The sequence below is a fragment of the Mercenaria mercenaria genome, chromosome 12 (genome assembly GCF_021730395.1).
Source record: "Mercenaria mercenaria strain notata chromosome 12, MADL_Memer_1, whole genome shotgun sequence".
Taxonomy (NCBI): domain Eukaryota; kingdom Metazoa; phylum Mollusca; class Bivalvia; order Venerida; family Veneridae; genus Mercenaria; species Mercenaria mercenaria.
The window spans coordinates 10,413,006-10,436,214 of NC_069372.1; the positions used below are offsets into that span (position 1 = coordinate 10,413,006).

At 33.7% G+C, this 23,209-nt stretch overlaps 1 protein-coding gene across 1 annotated transcript; it reads right to left on the bottom strand.

Annotated features, from left to right (window-relative positions):
* Positions 1 to 280: 280 nt before the first annotated feature.
* Positions 281 to 11,069, bottom strand: LOC123535146 (dynein light chain Tctex-type 5-B-like). Its single transcript, XM_045317695.2, has 3 exons — positions 10,866 to 11,069; positions 7,329 to 7,435; positions 281 to 2,543 (listed from the first exon to the last, which is right to left on the bottom strand). The coding sequence occupies exons 2-3, from the start codon at positions 7,428 to 7,430 to the stop codon at positions 1,995 to 1,997; spliced, it is 651 nt and encodes a 216-aa protein (XP_045173630.1). The 5' UTR covers positions 7,431 to 7,435; positions 10,866 to 11,069; the 3' UTR covers positions 281 to 1,994.
* Between the last annotated feature and the right edge of the window lie 12,140 nt (positions 11,070 to 23,209).

The window sequence follows — 23,209 nt, forward strand, 5'->3', positions numbered from 1 at the left end:
TATTATGAAAAATATACATAATGCAGTTTGCATTATGCATTACATGCATTTTCATAATAATATGTTATGAATACTGACAGACTGATAGGAATCAAACCAAATGAGTATTTTCTTCTTTCATTAATTTCACTAGTTAAACCTTAATTGTTTCCTTAAACAACTAAAAGTCCATACTTCTGTTTTTAAAATGAAATCTGACTTTCTCGTGAACAGAAGCCCTAACTTGGTGGCAATAAACCTTTAGCAACCTTAAATCCTCATGGGACTGTTTTAAACAAAGCTGAATAAAGCATTTATTGAATAGTCCTGCAAAATAATGCATAATAACAAAATACAAAAATAATTAGCTTTGAAAAGAATGTAGTAACTATAAACCTACACCCACATGTATTGCTGCCAACTGTGACTATAGCCAGACGCCCTTCGTTTTGTTTTTTAAAGTCTCCATTTACTAGTATAACGACCAATCACAACCGAACTCATGCATGCAATGCAAAGTTATACTGAAACGAATATAAAACAGGCCATTTTCACAAGAAATGATCTGTCATCATTTTTTAACTTCATTAACTCATTCATTCCCGCATACCAGAGGTCTTTCACACTTGTTTCGGAAATATGATGCACCCGTGATTGATAATAATGTATTAAGTCTGATATGATCGTATTATACATGAGCGGCGGCTGAAATAAGACTCCATATATGTACAGAGCCACTTATACTATAAGAACAATTAGTTTTTTAAGGTAGCGTATATCACTTTAAGAGTTTTTGTTGTTAAAATAAAAAAAAGGTTTAATCTTATATTTAAAAAGTATATCAACTATGTTTTTTTAAAAAAAATCTCTCAGCAGGTACATTAAAATGACAATCAGTAAGATATAGATCACATAAGGGAATGAAATGTCTCTCCTACCATCAATTTTTGAACAATGCTTACAGAAAGGATGTCCCCAGTGCCTACACGTTTTACCTTATTTCATTTAGTGTTCCATGCTTAAGGGAAGGTTTCACAGAATCTTGATATATTTCTTCAAATTCATTTTATGCTCTTTTATGTGCAATGAAAGTTTTTTTTACTCTTTTGACCATACAAAACTGTATACTGTAGACCTAGAAATTGTTCCGCGCTATTTTAGTTAGCGACGTGTTTCCGCGAATTTTAATAGTCGCGAAACAATCAGGTACCGTGAAAACGCGAAAGTTTGCAGTTATCATTGGTAGGCAGCTGCAAAGCTTCTCCCCGATATACCTATATATATGTATATTTATTAAAAAAGGAGGTTTTAACATGAATAAAAATTCATTTAGACATATCAGCTACATATTTTTCTTACCCTTGTAATATAAATTCCATAAGCTAAAAACATCAGTAGTTGATTGATAAGTGAAAAAAAGAGCAATCGGAAAGTCAGTCAGGTGATGCAATTTTAGCTCTTGTCTCGTCATCGTAATGTACATATAATTCCCTTTTTTTTTACAGTTACTTGCCTAGTTTGTGAGCGGTCTTACCCCACGCGCTTTGCCCTTTGCCCGCGACTGTTACGTTCTTAAGCTACTAAGTTTTTCACGGAAATCATTTGGTACAAAATCTGTGGCACCGTTCTGTCAAACAAGTACTACCGTATAAAAAGCAGCAACACTTTTGGGTTTAGGGACTATCCCTAGCTGTACGCCATGCTTAAAAATTAATGATGGGTATTGTATTTTATCCACTTCAGTAATCTGTTTATGATTGTTGTCATCAGCTATGTGATCCTTTTAAACTTTTTAGAAATGTATGTGTTTGTATACTTTATAAATATGATATAATAGGAAGATTTAAGAAAATAAAATTTCATAAAGCGTTCATAAACTCGGATATGCACGTCACGTTATTTTTTTTCATATCACAGAATGTGTTTGTAATACATTACATGTAACCCAAGAACTGAATTTGTTATAAATACAACGTCCAAAGTTATATATTTGTCAATTGTCAGTTTAGGACGAATTATTCGTAATACACGCCATAAACATTTGCTACGGCAATCAACGTAGGATTTCTATACGTATACGACGCATAATTGTCCGTGTCCTGGTTCCAAACAGCTCTACTGGCTATTTCTAGTCCTTGCCGTTTATTTTCCGTTATGAATACGTTGCAGACGATTTTATAGCGCGGGAAATCCATTGCTTTCACTTTGCTCTTGATATCCGCTGTCAGTTCTGTTGCTATGATACGGCATCCGTCTGGTGTATATTTCACAGTTTTCAGTTTTTTTTCTAATGTTTCTTTCATCATGTTTTCTACTCTCATTGGCGCGAAGTATTTTCCGTCTTCTGGTTCAGTTCTGTAAGTGTTTTCATATTTTATTGCAGGTTTAGCGACTTTCTCGCTACGCATGCTACTCTTCTTTGCCAGTCTGTGCCATGCTCTTGTTGCTACGACAAGCTTGAAAAAATTAATTTTTGGTGGTGGTCGTCCATTTTTGTCTGATCTTTGGGACGCTTGGTCTCCACTTGGATGAGAGCGTCTTGAAGAAACAGACACTTTAGATCCCTGAAATGACAGAATAACAAACCTAAGAGGTATTTTAAGCATAAGTCTAAAACCATAAAGGTAAAAGTGGGCAAACACAGCATTTCGCAAAGTAGGCCCGCCGCAAATAGAAACCTTAACAGGGTTACTTCAAAAATCCATCAACATGTACATTTCAATTATATACAAGATGACAAATACGAATTTGGTAAAACATAAAATTAGAATAAATCGATCGTACGCCTCTCTTACAGAAGATGAAAGAAATCAGTGCCAGTACACGTTTTAGTGGTAGATGAAGTTATGGACAACCCCCCCCCCCCCCCAAATATATGAATAAATACATGTACAGCTCTGTCATCTGCCATTTATCATGCTTTAAAATAATAAAAATTATGCCTTGAACTAAATTTCTTACGTAGTTGTAAATAAATTTAATAGTTTTTACCAGTTTGTATCGGCTACCTATTTTTAAATACATTACTGTGATATTACATTCTAACCTTTATTATAACAGCAGCGTCTTTTGCTGTGTGGTGGCCGTAAAGTGTCTCCCGTACATTCAGTCAAAGTTGTTATATTTCAATCTTTTCAGATCGTTTAACAAGACATGAGGCACTGTTTAGCTTTCCAAATTGAACATCTCTTCTTGGGTGGTTCCAATTCTCTCACTTTAACGGTTAACCCTTACCCTGCTAAAATTCTTGTCCATCTTTCAATTTGGACAGTACCATTAACTGTTAAAATGTGTGCTTACCAAAAAGATACTGACTGAATGGCAAACAGCGCAGACCATGATCAGACTGCACGGATGTGCAGGCTTATCTTTGTCTGGACTGGTCGCAAAGGTAGAGTCACTTGCCGCCAGCAGGCTAAAGGTTAATAGAGTTTTGTATTATTTAATCACTATTTGGATATGGTACCAGCTTAATTAATTCGGCTTTTGACACCTTTTGTGATATGCAGGCACCATCACCTCAGACCAGCTCTCTAATTTATAGTTTCTTTAGTTCTACCCATTGTTTCCCCTTTTTGGGCTTATTTATAACTGGGGACAGTTCTTCGTTTTTCATGGAATTGCGCTTTAGTGCATCATTGAATATTTATGTACACCGCAGTGTTTAATATCTGCGCAGATGTGTTTTAATTGTATTTTGTTACTGTAATATGTGCAAATGTTGAGTTCTCCTCAACCTGGGGCTAGAAAGCATACTACACGACATGCATTTCCATTACCGTCCATGAACTGACTCCATAATATTTTCATTTTAGTCGTGTTAAGTGATCTACTGGTTTGGATGTCAATCTTATCTATATTGAAACAGTTTCTAAATATCTTCTACTATAGAATACCAATGATAGTTCCTACCTGTCTTTGCAATAGTCTCCATTCTGAAGTTGCTGTTGCTGATAATATTAATTGATATGACATGTTTCTTTCTTACATTTAAACAAGCTTATAAATATCTCCAAATTAGAACAAATTTTAACATTTTATGCAAAGAGCAGAAAAGCATTTCCAAACATAAGCAAACATTGAACACATTGCAATTACAACTTCTGAAACTACATTCTATTTTTCGTCGGCATGCACGTATATTATAAGCAAATTATATTAATGTTGAGTTTTGTAACAACTGTTAACATTTTCTGACGCCAACTATTTTGACCCATATAGATACATTGGATCTGATTATATACTAGCGTCGAGATGAAACGAATTAAACTAAACAAGTTCTGCGGTAGAATATTTTATTTGAAGAACTTGAAACCATTTTGAAACAGCTCTTAGTAGGTCAACAATTTTGAAGGTCCAATTTTACCTACCAGATATCGAACAAATTCAATTCGGTTATCACTAGTAAACATTACAAAATTGGTGTAATAAAACAGAAAGTGACACCAATATTTCAATTGTGAAGATTGAAAAATTTATTACCATTTAAGTTGAACCGTTACCTTTTCAAATACAAAACATGTGTCAAAAACGCATTTTTTTCTGAATATAAAGTTTTAGTAGGCTTTGTAGTATAGTTTTTATGATATATTGTTTTGTAATATCATATTTAGTGTATTCTTTTAGCAATTTATGAAATGTTATTTCAAAACTTCAAATATCTATTCTGATTCCACTCGATGAAGTTGCAACATATACAGTCAAACCTGTCTGCAAAGACCGCTCTTAGAAAATGGGAAGTGATCTTTGTTGACAATTGGTCTCTCTACATGGGTAAATTTACACTATTAATGGGTAAACGGGAAGCGAAAACAGAAACCTTTATAAGCAAGGTTTTTTTTAGCTGTGGCCTTTATTCGGAGGTGGCCTTTATTTGTAGGTGTTGGCCTGTACATTCAGCACTACTGAAGTTTAAATAATTGACCGAACTAAATAAAGTAAAGCCTGTTGACTGAAAATTAATTACAACATCTCTCCGCAAAAAACATACAGCTTTAAGTACACCAATGTACCCAGGTTTCCATATTTGCAACGGAAAATGGATTGGAATACTTCACGAAACAAATATTCACTTTCTGTAATAGCTTTCACATAAATGCGTCAAATTTCTCTAATGTTGCGTCAAATTTCTCTAATGTTCAACAAAAACTGTTTGCAATGCATCTACACAGAAGTATGCACTTTTTTCTGTTATGACTTAAAATTGCTTTTTGTACTTGTAGCATGTGTAAATGCCCGGGGCTAGAACATGAACCGGCTCAATCAAACCGAGCCTGCAAAATTTTCATTTTTGTCGTGTTGAGCGACTTGTGGAGTTTCCACTTTTTCTATTTTAATGTTCTCTTACGTCCAACTGAAAACTGATTATAAAAAATTATCTCCACAGAAATATATATATAAGAATTAAGAAATAATTATATTCATTTAAGGGTACACTTCTGTAAGTCCTAATTTCCAACACAAAATTGATAGCCGAAGAAATACATGTGTTTAAAGAATTAAATGAACCTAAGTTCCCATGTTTTCAATTTATCAAACTTGATTGTAATGCTTTCTAGGTAGAAATATACTGTTAGTTAGAAAATCGGACATAATTCAGAGTAACTTTAGTTTACTGTTGCGTCGTCCCTTGACAAGTCATACTAACCCCTTATCAGCGGGAGTTACTAAGTCCTAAGTGGTCTTTTTAAACTCTTAATTCACAGTAAATTCCTTAATGAGTGCATGGTAACTTTGTGTGCGAATCTAAAGTATTATCTTAAATGATGGAGTTTTGAATGGTCGGACAAGACGCCGACAGGACTTTTTGAAGCATTTTCGACGTAAGCAAGGATTTAAGAGTCCAATATGTTGATGTTAAATTCTTCATTTATGTGCTTTTTTTTTTGAAATTGATCATAACAAATATCTGCGTGAACTTTGATAACATGCATGCAATGTGCTTGTGTAATAATATATATATTTGTAACTGTTATCAATACTTTCAAACCTGAACGAAATTTTATGCGCACTTTTAAGTTTTGTATTACCTAAATTGAAAAGTAATTTTATTTATAATTCAAAATTGAAAACAACTATTTATTTGTAGATTTTATGTTTCAAATACAAAGGCGACCTTTAGACACTTAAAGAAATTACGAAATGACGTTTTTCGCGTGACACTATCGCATTTTGTAACTTCGTAAATTTCAACTGCTTTAGTTAAATTAACTAGAAATAGGCGGCGAGAAATAAAATGGGCATAAAAAAGATGTGTGCGGGAATTGATATAAAATCTTATTGTCCCGTCGGCGCTTTTCCGATAAATAGTTTTGGTATCCATGTAGTAATAAGCCTCATACATAGCAAAATTACATTTTAATGACTGAAATGTAAATATGTACAATCTGTTTTCCTTTCTGTGCCAAACTAACCGTTGCTCTGTTTGTTACCTGTCATGAATGCCGCAGACAAAATATATTTAATAACCAGCTATATTATGGTATTGGCTTGTTATATAATGATGGACATATAAACGTCAATAGACAATATTCAAATGGGCAAAGCACTGGATAGCATTCCCAAACTGGAACTATCAGATGCACTAACTGACATTTTAGGTGATGAATTGCATTGAATATTTTTAATTGCAGTTATTTGTCTAATGTAAGAAAGAAGTATATTGACAAGTTCGATTTTGAACATCCAAATGCCTGAACAATTTTCATTATTAATGAACTGCAACTGTAAAGACAAACTGTTGAAATTGTCGATATTTTGTAAAAAGAACATGTTAGCCTGTAAGGTTCAAGTTGAGTTTTCCACCTTTTGGTCGGCCAGGGTTTGTTTTTATGCTTTGGGAAGGGACCTATATATAATGTCTGTTGTAAATTTCGGAAAGTCAGTTTAGCTGAGGATGGAATGCTCAACATTTTCTCGTGAATAATAAATGCTTTATCCTCCACACACACTTATTTGGTTATATAATAGTTGTGCTGCCATCTGGTATTATTTTTACTAAGCTTCATTGTGTTAAATGTCATGCATTTCACATGCCCTTATGGTCTCTGAATTTATCAATAAACCTGAAAGTAAACTTGACAGGTGATACGCTTCACCACTATCAAGTAATTTACGAGGGAGATAAATAGGGTTAGTCTGAAATGCAGCCCCCATCCCACAAAAGGTGTAAATGCAGCCCCACCCCAAAAAATGCACACAAAAGGTGTAAAGACTCAAGAGTTATAAAACTGAATTTGACGTACAATACAATCTTACTACAGGTCAGGTCAATTTTAGCATTGCAATCTGGATTTTTGAGATTGTTATTTGAACTCAGCTTCATAAACAATGGACCAAGTGCTACTTACGTCTTTCGAACCGTGGCCCCGAGCGGTGGCTGAAAACTTTGGCTGAACCTTGTCGTGATCTTTTAACGCTTGTATTGTCAACTTTTCGTTGGCAGACATCATAGAACCTGGAAGAAAAAAGCAACATGCCATTGCATCTTCATACGTAGCAATAAAATCTATAAAAAGATCTTTAGAAGTAAATAGATACGGAATCCTGTTAGTGCCATGTCGTATGTCGTCCATCGCGCCTTGCGGTCGAGATGACAGACTCGGTTTAATTAAGTCTGTTCATGAGAGGTAATGCAATGTGCAACACCTCTCACGCCCCCTAGCAAACCGTCTAGCACAGTCAAAGTATACATGTCTGTCATCACACTGTAGCCCTGATATTGTTTATATATGTAGCTGGTCAGTTTCTTCCAACTCATAGAAAATGGCTTCATGTAAAAATATGGAACAATCATTGAGGGTTTCTTTCTTTTTTTTTAAGTTATCGTTGTATTATAAGATAGGACCTGCTGAACGGGCTCCATGGAAATATGCCAAAATGAATGATAAAAATTTGGTAACACCGGTTTGTAGCATTATTTCACAGATAGTACACCGCCCCTGCCAGCTCTCAGCCAACATCTTTTAACGTTTTAAAAGAGTTTGAGCTCAGGTCCAAATCATAATAGTTTGATCATTGATAGAAAATTGTGATATTATAAAACATGTTGAAATTATAACAGAATATGTTTATATCAGTGTTTAATGCTAAGCGCCCTTTATCTTGTAAAACCTACAAATAAGACAGGTAAATAAAGGCTCATAATGCCTTTGTTTAAAGTGTGGCTGCCACATTCATTGTCCAACTTGAAACAGATTATGTTCGTGGTAAATCCTATTTTTAATTAATGTTTTCTACTATATTTGTCATAAGTTTGAATATTTTAACATTTCAGAAATTATTACTGAATCCATTATTTTGATTACCTCCCTTTCAGTATGGTTCAAACTGTATAAATTCATGTGTGATATTGAAAGTAATGCTTTTCTTACCATTAAATTATGTATCTTTACCACTTGGACAGCTTTATCTGTTTTTAACATAAAATTTAACGATGTTTCTCATTACAGATCTGGGGCAGTCGTTCTGCGCATGCCCGGAAGTGACTATCAATCGGAGCGCATAGCAAAAATACGCAGATTTTTGTATGTCCGCATGCATTTACTGTATAATATGTATTATATAGTGACTAAAGGTTAGAGTTAGCAACACCATGGATACAAAATATATACCGTTAAAGATACTAGCCATTCAAATCCCTTAAATCCGTTATATACCGGAGTCTGTAATATATCAAAGGTGCACCAGATTTGTTTTAGTCACAGTCAAAATTTAAAACCTTGTGGAACTTTTAAAAGATACCTCACGAATCTCAAAACAGCCCAGAACCAAAACTGGTCATGGTTATCACAACACATGATATTATTGCAAAATGAAACAATACCTAACCTCCTATATCACTTTATTTAAAAACGATAAAATCATTTTCACTTTCATCTCTATATAAATACGTCCATTACCGATTTTTATAAAACTATACACATATTATACGCGTATTTATACAAATATCTCTTTTGATTGAACCACGGTGTACCTGAATGTCCTGTTTGAAAGTTTATCAATGATAAATTAACCTTCGACCATTCATCAAATTAATTCAAATCATCTCTTATCGGTAGGAAAAAATCACTAACACATCTCGAATTTCATGAATCAAACTAGTATGAACAGAACTATAATGTTTAACAGCTAAACATGCAAGTTTGGGATACTATTTATTAGGTCCTGAACACCTTTTTGTATGCCTGAAATGGACGTATTATGTTATGACGCCGGTGTCCGTCTGTCTGTCTGTCTGTGCCCGCGAAATGATGGTTAAGTGACTTCATAACGGTACTTTCTGTTTGATGTCATTCATTCCGTTCTGTTTATGTGACCTTTTTCTTTTTGTGTGATTGATAGAACAATAGAGAAAACAATGGGGGTGTCACATAAATACCGTTTCGTTAGAACGTCCGTCCGTCCGTCCGTCAGTTAACAATTTCGTGTCTGCTCTGTAACTCTTGAACCCCTTGAAGGATTTCAAAGAAACTTGACACAAATGTTCAACACATTAAGACCACGAGCAGAGTGCATGTTTCGGATAGCTCGCTTCAAGGTCAAGGTCACACATAGGTGTCAAAGGTCATACCTTTGGGCGTATATTCCTCCGTCAGTTATCTCGATTCTTTACCTGTACTGAGCGGACAGCGTCAGACATACGGCATCCTGTAAAATCGTCACCTATATTTGTCTTTTTCGGGGATCCAGGCACTTACTTTAGAGCTAACCTGACATGCTACTTCTGAGAAGTTCTATATAACAATGTATATCTTGATAACCATGATAGTCTTTGACAATTCAAAATGCCTCGATACTTGTAGTTTCTATCAAGAAGTGTTTAAAATCTGTGAAAATGTCCTTTGAAGCACAGAACACAACCAACCAACATTATAGGTTTGATTGAGTCTGTTCATGAGAGAGAGGTAATGAATTGTGCAACACCGTTCACGCCTCCTAGTACCGGCTTAAGCGGAATTCTATTACGGTAAAAATGAAAGTTCTCCATGATACCAAAGGATCAGAAAATAAAACAACACTGAATTGAGCTTTGTAAACGTGGCCTTTGGTCTAATCTAATTGGCATCTCTAATTGTCAAAGAATACCTGTATAGAACAAAAGTGCGCTTTTTCAAATGGGAAACAAACTCTATATTTTAAATTTTACGAGTATTCATTACCGTGTTTTCCTCCTTAAAATTATAGTTATTAGACAAGCAAAACAGTAACAGACTTGGCTTGATTGAGTCTGTTCATGAGGGAGAATGACTGTACAACATCCCGGAAATCAAGTCAGCAGTCGATCTATGCACGTGTTTTTGTTAAAGGGAAAGGCAATGTTGTTCTTATGTAAATTCCGTCTGCTAGGATTTCTTGAATCATTTAAAGAAGTGAAAGAATTTTCAAAACCGGCTTAAAAATGAGAAAAATATGAGCATTTAAATATTTGATCAAAACAGCAGCCATTTTGTTTCCATGGCAACAAAAATCAAAATGGCGGATTTATTAAATTTGAACACGTCAAAGTCAGAGTCAAGAAGAAAAAGGAAATAGTCAGAACAGTTTCGTTTCATACTTGGTCCATTTATTCATGATGCCAGTATGTGACCTACTGAACATGTTTCTTGACAACAGGTCAGAGATTAAACCAATGTTTAAAGTTTAGCAACAAACCAAACAATAACGTGTTTCCAAAGTACACTTTATCAATCTCCAAAGCGCAGAAACTGGCTTGACATAGTTACAGTCTTAATCACGTAAATATTTAAGTATCAAGCGATGGCAAATAATTCAATACCCATATTAAAATGATATCAGTATATTCTTTTTTAATATGAAAATAGGTAAATGGATACAAAATGTTTACATTTATTTGTTTATAAACGATTAAACACTTTGAATCTTACCTTTTGATAAGAAAAAAAATCCGTTACGTGTATTGTATACAAATATCTCTTTCGATTAAACTATCTGAATGCTTGTATCCAGTTTAAAATGTACCAGCGGAGGCTTTTATCAATAATTCATTAACCTTCAACCATTCGTCAATTTAATTTTCTCGTTTGATTATGTTTTGTCGGTAGGATAAATCCCTAACCCATCTAGAATTTCACGAAACTCTATTATACTGTTAAGTATGCAAGTATGAGAAAATAAGACTAATGAAGTTTTAACGTTTGTATCAAATCTTATTTCTATACGTCACCGATAACCCATTTGAGAGACTGATATTACCCTTATCATGCTGGACACGACTGATTCTGCCTTTGCGACCAGTGTAGATCATGACCAGCCTGCACATCCGTACAGTCTGATCATGATCTGCAGTGTCCGCCATTCAGTCAGTATCTTTTTGTTATTCACCCCTTTTAACAGTTATTGGTACTGTCCAAATTGGAAGATGGACAAGTTCATTATAGAAGGGTGAATTTAAATTGCAGGAAAGTGTAAGGTACTTTAGACGTTTCATTTCTAGATGTATCGCTAGTTCTTTATTGTAGCAGGTATAGAAAATCTCGTATTCCAAATATTAGTTTAATTTCTTTTTCTGATGGAGGAGTAGGGATAAATTTAGAATATTTAATTTAATATGTTAAAGTTATACATAGGTAGTAATGTATACGAATATATATTACACAAAAAGGTCTTGTTTTTTATCACTTTATCCCCGAAACTTCCCGCTACTTATCAGCTTTAACCTTTAGCCTGCTGGCGGCAAGTGATTCTGGCTTTGTGACCAGTGCAGACCAAGATCAGCCTGCACATCTGTGCAGTCTGATCATGGTCTGCACTGTTCGCCATTCAGTCAGTATCTTTTTGGTAAACACCCCTTTAACAGTTAATGGTACTATCCAAAATGAAAGCTGGACAAATTCATTATAGAAATTCAGCAGGGTAAGGGTTAAGGTATCTTTGTACTTTGACCACGTATTTTGGTTTCATTTGATTTCTCTTTTCTGTTACAGTTTTAGATACATAGACACCTAAGCTTAGTGTATTTTGACAGTGTTCTATTTCATTTGGACAAATAAATGCAATAAATATTTTCCTTATTTTGTTAAATAGTGTAATGCAATCTTCGACAAAAAAAAATGAAATAATTTCCCCTTGAGAGAAATAACTTCTCCATATTAGTAAACGTTATCATACGAAAAAATGTCACGGGTTCGAAAGTAGTTAAGTTTTTAATGGCTCCTTTGAATAAGAAAGCAATATTGAAAATGATTGGTAAATGTATGTTGAATAAAGAAAATATTGTTAAACTGCGTGCAAAAGTACGTTTTGAAACATTATATCTACAAATAGCTCTTAACGAAAATGTTTAAAATGATTGATTTAAAAAAGATGGACACATCCTATGGAGTAGACTTCTTATATTTATGGGTTTAACTCGAACTCAGTTTCTTAAGACCAAAACACTCACGTTATAAAAACTAACCCTGTAATTAACCCAAGGCTAACATTTTGAAAGTATGCATATTCCGAGACAGTCGGCACATAAGCAATTGGTTAATTCAGATAAATTATTCTACCGCATTTAGTAACTTTATTTCTATTACTTGTCTTATAATTTTGATTATGTTACTATTATATATACTAGTATGTGGTCTAATATCTAGACTTCCGTTATATGTTAGAACATGACAATTGAAACATTAAGAGCACGATGCTAAATATGTATTTATGCATAACTTAAATATTGCATGCATCTCAGTATACAAATGCAGTAACTGTGTTGGCAGTTAACAGATTTCAGTTTCCCTATTTGAACATCCACCCGGTATGTTTCCAAAGTCGCAGAGTACCCATTATCAGTGTACCATGATTTTAGCCTTAATGAGTGTACAAAAACATATTGTCGTATGATCTAGAGCTCAAGACTAAAACTCCTCAATAAATAGGTAGTAAACACAACTTACCAGTGGTAAAGTCCCAATCCAAAATAAAAGAAAATCAGAAATTTATGTACAATACGCTTCTGTTTTGGGCATGTTAAGTGCAACATATGGTGGTAAAATCTATTTAAGACTTCTTGTTAAAGCTGATCATAATAATGCTTTATTTGTGTTGACATTGTCAGTCAATTTCATCCCGATCTATCCATATCGGGTAAAACAAGATTTATTACAAGGTTTTAAATCAATGAAAGACACATTCAATTGCTTAAGGATGTATAAAATATGTTTACTTTGCACTGATAGTTATGAGATTTAGGATCATTAAAATGGTGTCCTGGAGAAATATTGTCAACAAGAAAATGTGTCAAAAATGTAACAAGTAACTTACTAACTGTAATTTTCTTTATAAAGTTGCATGTTGTGTTTTATTTTCCAGTGCTTTAGTGTCTTTAAAATGTTATTGCCCTGATCTTGATGTTACTTTAATATTAATTTTCCTCATTCCAATTTTAGTATTTATGTATTTATATATCTTATTTGAAATTATCTGGAAGCTTTCATAAGATTTTACAATATGTTCTGTGTACGGAAGAAGGAGTACTTTTTAGATTAACGGAAGAAATAGTAAGTTTTAGATTTACGGAAGAAAAAGTAATTTTTGGCTGCTAAAATACTGTTTTCTTCCGTACACAGACCGAACATTTTTTTGGTCTTATGAAAGCATCTTGATCTTTTTAAATAAGACACATTTATATATGTTGTATACCTGTATACAAAAGAAACAACTAGACGCTATGGAAATCTCAAGTTATGAATTGAAGCTGCGAGATTTTATTTTGTATATAAGGTAACGCTTTCATGATCTGGTCATCTTTGGAGCTAAAATCTGTCATTTTGATACCAGTGCTCACACAGTCATTGGGTTTTGTGTGGACTAAGATTTGCGGAACTTTATTGCATCTTGCAAATTACTTTGAATAAATTTCATCATTGTTTATACTTTGTTCTCGGCTTTTCTTCGTGGTTACAGCTGGCTCGTAACAACTTATAGCCACACTTAAAGTCGAGCTCCGATTTTCTGGTTCACAGAAACTGTAACGGTAGCGATTTACTATTTACAACTTTGAAGTAGGGATGTTCAAAGACCTAAAAGCAGTTACATTGTGGTGACTGTTTAACAATAAAACCCACATATTTTGTGTGTCGCTGCCCAGTGACTAGTGAGAGGTAAACTATTTTCTCTCTAAACAGAATCAATAGGAAGATTCTTTGCAAGCATAGAATGTCACCAAGCAAAATAAAAGCAGTACGTTCAAGTGATGTAAAGAAATGCACATTCCTCTAAAGTCTCCAGACAGAATCAAGTTTATATACGCAATGCAAAGTTTCAGTCAAAGTTAGATATACTTGCAAACAAAAATTAATGAGCTAGAACTAAAAACAGAATGTCTTTATATGTGATGTACATGTCATTTCTCCGATATGTTTCATTTTATTATTATTTTTTTATATTTATATCTCATTGTTTACTGTAAAGCCTTTCATAATTTTGAGACATCATGCATGGCAATAAGTTATTTATATTCTATAGTTTTCGAGAAAGTTCCATCAACAGGGTGTTAACATTATTCTTAAGTCTGGGTTATTCTGTGCTTCTGGGCTTTTCCAAAATCAATCTTCCTTTCATTTCTGGTGATGCATGAAAGTGCAGGAGCCTTCCATAATACTTTAAGCAGGAAGCTGTCTGAGGACAGGGCAGAAACAGTAAGATCTTTCCTGTATTTCTTAATAACAAAACATTATCAGTTTGGGCATTTGATATTTGATGGATTTACAGTAACATATTGGATTTAGATATCACATTTAAACAGACGAATTATATTCTTTGGATATACTAAATTCAGATTGGATTGTGTGTGAAAGTTTGAATTAATACTGACTTGAATAAAACATATCGGTAAACAATGCAGAAATGCAGTGGTGACCTTACGATTTGTAATGAAAGTGACGTTATTCGCGTGACAGTAACAGATATTTTCAAATCCTTTTGTTAAATTAGTCAGAAAAAAAGGCAGAGAGAAATAAAATGAACATAAAATGGATGGTGTGGTAATTCCTATCACACTTTTAATGATCCTCTGCATATTTTTTCTTGGATGCCTTTGGTATCCACGCAGTAGTGGTTTAAATGGTAAAGCTTTATGTATAATGTAATTACATGTTATTAAAGCAGCATGCCTGCAGATTTGGCTAAAAAATAATATTTCTTTCATATTGAAGTTTTGGTCATATTATGAACATCAGAATATTAATTTTTGTTTCTAAAATATTTTAAAAATTCCAAATCAAGAAAAAAAGATGATCGCGTCGGGAATCGAACCCCGGACCGCCGCGGCAATAAAGCCATTTTCCCGTCGTCGTAACCAATAGCGCTATAGCTGTAGTAGTGAATAATGACTTCAAAATATAGATATTTATAATCGAGACAGTTTACCTGGAGTAAAAGCGTGACAAACGCTTTTCAATTTTCATCGTAAAAAGTAGTAAAAACAGCAAATTCTCATGTGTTTCCGTAACATAAAGTTTGTCAGTAATTAAGTTTTAAAGCCTTCTTAAGAAACATAGCATTTATTTCAAGATATCTAAAAAAAATAATTTTTTTTGTTGTTGTCGAACGATCTGGAGGCATGCCGCTTTAATTTAAATCAATTCAAATTAGTTTCCAATCGTTGACAAAATATCTACTGAATTAAATGTATTCTCTTGGTTATATTGCGTCTATTACCTCCCTTGGATACCAGTGACAAGAAAAAATAAATAGCCATAAAAAATATTAACTGCTGTTAATTTAATTTTGATGGTACACCAGCATGCACTTAACCTTAAGCCTGCTGGCGGCAAGTGATTTTACCTTTGCGACGCTATTCAGTCAGTACATTTTCAGTCTTCGAATAATAAATGGTATTGCCCAAGTTGAATGATGGACAAGTCCATTTTAGAAATGTAGCACGCTAAAGGTTAAATTGACGTGATTGTGCTATTTTTTTTTGTAATATCATTCTAGCTATAACGCCAGTAAACACATTTGAAAGCACAACTTTTCATTTGTAGACATCGTAGCGTCTGAAAATGAATAGAAAGGTACTCGTGCATTTTTGTATATAATAGCTAAACTTCAGGAGCAAGTTTAGTTAAATTTTCTTCAGATGAATCGTACATTTCATCTGGACATTATTGCATATATACGGAGCTAATCACTCTGTTCAAGTTCGGAGTAAAATGCAACTTGAAAAAAAAAGTAATTCAGTAATCACATATATTGCCTTCTGTGTACTTGGTTCATTGATTCATATTATTATATTAGTACACATAATCTGTCTTATATCAGAGAAACTGTCCACTTGTTAGTCTTTATAATTACTTTGTTCATATATCTTGTTGTGACTATGATTAAAAATGAAAATGATTTGTTTTTTTATGTTATTGTTGGATATTTTAAGTACCTTAATGTCAATAATTTATGATATTTTAATGTTATATGTACAAATGAATACAGGAAACCGTTACTGTATACAATGTAATACTATCTTCTGAAAAAAGGAAATAATTGCCAATTGTTATGTGGAAACATGTGAACAGTTCGAAAGTAATTAAGTTCTTAATGGCTCGTTTTGTATTGAAAAGCTGTTTTGTAAATGCATGGTAAATGTTCGTTAAATAAATAATACATTGCGAGATTGTGTATTAATGTTTGTTTTGAAAAAATTGATATTGTATCCGTCGCTGTATTCAAAGTAGTCGACACCTTCAAAGCAGACTTCACGTTATAAAACATTCTAGTTTTGGGTCAAATTTCAAATTCTATATAAAAACGAGTATCTAGTGGCCGCTGTAAAATGTCTCTCCATACACCTATTTCCTATTAACTTGCGGAGCTACACAACGTGTTGCTGTCACGTGAGAAACTTCACATTCGTTAAATTAATTTCTTTACCTATCTTAAGGCCGCCACTTTATTTACCTTGTTTTGCTTTAAGCCACAAAATCTACCGATAAGTTCTATACCGTTCTGAAAGATTAATGTCATTAAATTTCAATTTAGATAATGCAAAAGTTAAAAGTGCGCATAAAATTACGTTCTAATACGAAAACCTTGATAACAGTCTGAATGTTTATGTCATTGCACTTGCAAAATGCTTGTTTATGATCAAAGGTCACAGAGATATTTGATATTATTAATTTAAAACGCGACAAAGTAAACCACTTATAATCGAAGTTGCATTTTGACGTATTAGGCTATGAATTTCATAGAAAAAGCTTGTAAAAAGTCCTGTCCGCATTTATCTTATGTATATAAGTTTGTACCACTCGTCAGTTATAGAGTACTCACTTTCTATAGATATTTGAAAGAAATTATTTTTCGCCTAAAATGTTTGGGTTAGTCCCTTTTAAGATGCATTGAATAAATACCAGATACTCATGTTTTAAAACTGTCTGAACTGTTAACCGCAAGTGTTGATATCATTTACAGTATTTCAACCAAACAAAAGATTATTACTAATCAAAATATCAAAATTAATAAAAGTATTTGTAAAACAAATAAGGATAGATATCCAACAGGGAAGGCCACATTCCAAAAACGCAGCCTCCTCAAACGTTAACCCAGCACACGGACCCGCACAAACACACTAGGACAAAACGAACAAATAAAGGAACACAATGGGGCACCGCCTTGGAACGGATACATGTTGAAAACATGTTGAATACATGTTGTATACATTACTGTGAAGTCAATAAAGTCATTCTGCAGAAGTCAACCAATTTGATGACCAAAACTGAATTACATTGAGCGGCCTCATAGGCCGGATGGTTATGGTCGCTTGCCCCTCATCGATTTTGGTTCGAGCCTCACTATGGGCGTTGAATTGTTCATGTGACGAAGCCATCTTGCTGGCTTACAGAAGGTCGGTATTTCTACCCAAGTGCCCGCATATGATGAAATAATGACGGAGGAGCAACTGGGCTCTTCCTCCACCACCAAAAGCAAGAAAGTCACCATATAACCTATAACTGTGTCGGTGTGACATTAAACTCAAAACCTGCTAAAGTCATGACGTCATTAACGTATCTGAAATATAATTAGCGTGCGCGGGATTCTTGTTTCCGAGAAAAAAGTCTGACAATGTATCATGTTCACGTGACATTTGCAGCGAGGTTAATAGAAAATTGCGCATTTTAATGATGCATTTCGTATTTTGAGTCATTTAAGTATTTCAAAGCTGGAGACAATGTTTACGTTATTTTTGAATTTCCCTCTTACTATTCGTATATAAAGATTTATTCAAAATTGTGTCTTGTTAGATGCCCGAGGATAATGATAGAGCGGTGTCTTATTCGGAGGTACTAAATTGCCCGCCACTTTAATAGCTTTGTAAAAAAAAAAAAAAAAAAAAACAAATTAAAAAGTTAGTGCATCTAGCCTGGGAATCCCGGCTGACAATTTTCATTTCGGCATTGCAACAGCCCAGTCAACGATATTTAACACTAATAAACGCCGATTTAGGAGGATGTTTATTTTATCTATGGTATCTTTTGTATGGGAAAAGCGATTGCCAGACTATATGAGACCGAATTTCTTTGATATGAAATACATTTTGTACAGGATGTACCTCTTAGTTTGACCGTTTAACAATTCTGCCATGTTTATCTCCGTATTCTCAAGTCGTTCGATGTTAACTACGCAAAAAGTGAGCGCCAGGTGGGCCATTTTCTTACTGTGGGCTATATTGACTATCATCAGCGCGTCTTGCATATGTCTGATTGTTGAGCGAATGTCTAACGGAAGACGCCAAAACGAAAACACGAACATTGAAAATAAAATATTCGTAGACTAGTGCTGTCATGTCGGCGGTGCGAGGTCACGACCACACGACAAATAAAGGGCGCCAACACGACATATTCATTTCCACCAACACGATAACTCGACAAGTAAATATGTTGTGTCGGTGTCCTCTAAACGTTGTGTTTTCGTGTAAAATATGTCGCGCAGTTTCCATGTTTCCGCCTCTCCAACACGCCAACAAGACATGGCAGAAATCAACCACCATAAACAAGGAAGAATTCGCCTGTGTCGTAAATCGCTTATCTAGACCCTTAAATGCATCTTACATATTGATACGCCATAAACCAAAGACATTGAATGAATATTTGATTTGCGTCTCTCTTATCTTAAAAAATGGAGACAAAATCCACACATTTACTTCTATTTTATTAGGATGTTATTGACATTTTCTCAACTTGGAAGATTTAATGCTTTTCACGAACAATCAACTCATTTCACAATAACTATTCTATCGAAGCGGATCTTAATAACTTTTCATTATAACTTCTAACTTCATACAGAGTATATTTGAGGAGAAAGAGTGCAATCAATAAGGGAATTTACCTATTGAACTCAAATCTACTTCATAAACATGACTTAATTAAGCGACCTGTCATTTCCTAGTTTGTGTTATACATAGCTGTCATCTTTGGTGTGCAAGATAATATATTGTAAGAAAGATCAGCAGGTTGTCTTTCATGTTTTAATGAATTTTAGTTTCAATAAAGTTGGTAATTGGTGACAGAACTTTCATTAGGACAAGATAATGAAAAAGATACTTCAAAACTTTCATTAGGACAAGATAGTGAAGAAGATTTTTCAAAACTTTATGAAAACTTTAGAAACTCTTTAATGAGGCTTAACGAAAAGGTTTCTATTTGGCAGTACCTTACCTGCAATCTACACTTGAAAAATTGGTTCAGTTACCATGTAATAACACCAATATCGACTAGGAATAGAGTGGGTTTAAAATGGTTCCGAGATGCAAATATTGTACTGCAGAAACTGTTTACTTTAATCTTTTCAACCGTAGATATTTTATTATAACCAGTTCTAATGTGCTTGAAAGGGACAAATATTCTATGGCAGATAATATTTACTTTTTGTTACAAAAGACAACATTTTTGCAATTTGACAAGAAAGTCATGCTGACAAATGACCCAAGTGCCGACTGCAGTTGCAAGTGAAGTGTTTGCAATGTGCTGGATATTTGCTCATGTTCTGAATTGCTGTTCTGCTTTCAAACATAAAATGTGATTCGTTATAACGTTGATAGCTACTTCGGATGATAATATGTCCTTTCAGTTAATAGTATCAAACCGTTCCTGTCCTGTATCGTCCGTTCTGAAATGTTTTCATCGAGTCTCTGTGGATATCTTGAAACTGATAACAGTCTTGAGCCCTTACCCTGCTTAAGCTATAATGAACTTGTCCATCTTTTAATTCGGACAGTACCATTAACTGTTAAAAGGGGTGCTTACCAAAAAGATACTGACTAAATAGCGAACAGTGCAGACCTTGCGCCGCGCCAGACCATTTTAATTTGATAAATGCTTACTAATAAACACTACCCTATACCTAAATCTTATAAGAACACGAAACGAGGAAAGAAATTAATTTTCCTTACAGAACGCAACTGTATAGCGGTAAGTACAAATGTAATAAATCAATACAAAGATTATACATTGTATTTGCGTTTTTCTTATCTCAAGAAGGGCGACCCAGTCCTCAAGCTTACGATTATTTTATGAGGACTTTATTGACACCTTCTCTCTCAACTTGAATATCTCTTATTCTGTCCCCAGTGTTGCTGTTATTGATTTTTTTTTGCTCGGTAACACTGCGTCTGAAAAACGGTTTTCTAGGCGGCTCCTAAACGCACTTGATATATCGACATGCAATAAATCAAAGACAATGAATAAATATTTCATACTGTGTCTGTTTTTCCACAAAAAAGGGAACACAAACCTCACATTTACTACTGTTTTATGCGGATTTTATCGACGATTCCTTTTTATCAAAGAGAAGAGTTTATGCTTTTCTATGATTAATAAATATCTTTGTTATTAAAAGTTGACATAGACCATCAAAGCTTTTGACACGACAAGAACGTATTTAATATTGTTTGCTTTCCAGATCGAAACAATTTACATAAACTGTTAACTTTTCATATAATCATTGGATGAGTTCTGCAGTGGAAATATTTGGCGACTTCAGGAGCTTTTCATTCCGCTAAGGAACGAGTGCATATTTCTCAATGCAAAACTGATATTTTGTTAATATATTTGATTTTATTTCACACGTATGAACACATATTATATGAATGTTCTAAATTTGTTTCTCTACATTTAACGTCTAGCTTTACGTTTTGAGAAAAAAATCAAACAACACCAAATCATAGAAAGAAAGAGTTGAAAATTGAACAGCATGTAAAACATGTATATTACTCTAAGAAACAAGTGTCAGTATACTGATATAAACATGGAATTCCGGAAAAGGACTGCATAAAGGGGACACACTTCCGGACACTTAAACGTCTTTAAAAACTTACCATTTTCAAAGAACTGTTACATATGTTTGTTTTGATGCATTTAAAGTAATGTACGAGTGTTGAAATTTCACATAACTAGGTGGAACGCAGTTTTCAGCAATTGTTTATTTTCATTTCTTTACAAATAGCATTCATTTTCAAAGGGGGACAACTTTTTCAGAATATTTTAAGTATCCGTCTTACTGGACAGTACGGTAGAACATGTAATGGTCAGGTAAAATTTTGGTAAAGATGTTGTTCGTTTATCAAATATTTCTGTGTTTTGATGATATACTCCTAAACCTTAACATAAGTTGCTCATCAAGTACATTTATGTCAAAGATTGGACACCAGATTGTATTGATATACATTTCTGTCATTGCAATGTTATTTTGTAATACATACATAGCATTACTGCTTGGCTACCAAAGACATTAAAAAACACCGAGGGGCATTTAGATGTTTTTACATCAATTCATCAATTCAAACGCACTCCATTTTATTTTCATTCAATTTCTGTCCGCCAATTTTTTAGCTGATTTAACAAAAACAGTTGAAGTTTGCGGAGCTACAAAACGTGTTTTTGTCACGCGAAAAACTTCACCTCCGTAAATTGATTTCTTTACTATCTTAAGGTCACTGCTGCGTTTTACATCGTTTCCTTTATGCCATAAAATCTACTGATAAGTTTTATTCAATTCTGAACGATAATTGTGATTAAATTTCAATATAAGTAATGCAAAAGTTAAAAGTGCGCATGAAACACAGTTCAGATGCGAAAGCCCTGACAATAGTTATAATGTTTATTATATTATTGACGCAAAATTTATGTTTTTGATCAATGGTCACACAGACATTTGATAGAAATAATTTCAAAATGCGCATAAGTGAAACATTGGATCTCGATATATTGGACTGTTTATTCAACTTATTTCTTACTCAATTAAGGTTACGAAGAAGGCCTCGAGAAACAAAAATCAAACAACACCAAATCATAGAAAGAAAGATTTGTTTGACATGAAAATTGAACAGCCTGTAAAACATGTATATTACTTTACGAAACAAGTGTCAGTATACTGATATAAACATTGAATTCCAGAATATGACTGCCTATAGGGGCCCCACTTCCGGACAGTTAAACGCCTTTAAAAACTCACCATTTTCAAAGAACTGTTACACATGTTCGTTTTTATGCATTTGCAATAGCGTGCGAGTGGTGAAATGTCACATAACAAGGTGGAACACAGTTTTCAGCAATTGTTTATCTTTATTTTTTTACAAATGGCATTCATTTTCAAAGGGAAACAACCTTTTCTCGACGATTACTTAAAATAATCGGAAAAAGTTGTCTCCCTTTGAAAATGAATGCCATTTGTACCTAAAGTATTTCGAAAAAGTTGTCTCCCTTTGAAAATGAATACCATTTGTAAAGAAATAAAGATAAACAATTGCTGAAAACTGTGTTCCACATTGTTATGCGAAATTTCACCACTCGCACGCTATTGCAAATGCATCAAAACGAACATGTGTAACTATTCTTTAAAAATGGTGAGTTTTTAAAGGCGTTTAACTGTCCGGAAGTGGAGCCCCTTTAGGCTGTCCTTTTCCGGAATTCAATGTTTTTATCAGGTTTCTGACACTAGTTTCGTAAAGTAATATTCATGTTTTACATGCTGTTCAATTTTCATGTCAAACAAATCTTTCTTTCTATGATTTGGTGTTGTTGAGTTTTGTTTCTCAAGGCCTGACTCTAATCCTTAAAAAAAAAGGATTAGTCTGTGCTCTTTATCTCGTGACTAAGAGACAATACATTTAACTGAATTTTTGAGGAAGATGTATTATTTTGTTTTCAAGAAAATGTAGGAATTTGTATTCTTTTTTTTTAATGGAGAAAGAAATGTAAATTAGTGTTGTTTATTTTATGTTTTCCAGTGAATTATA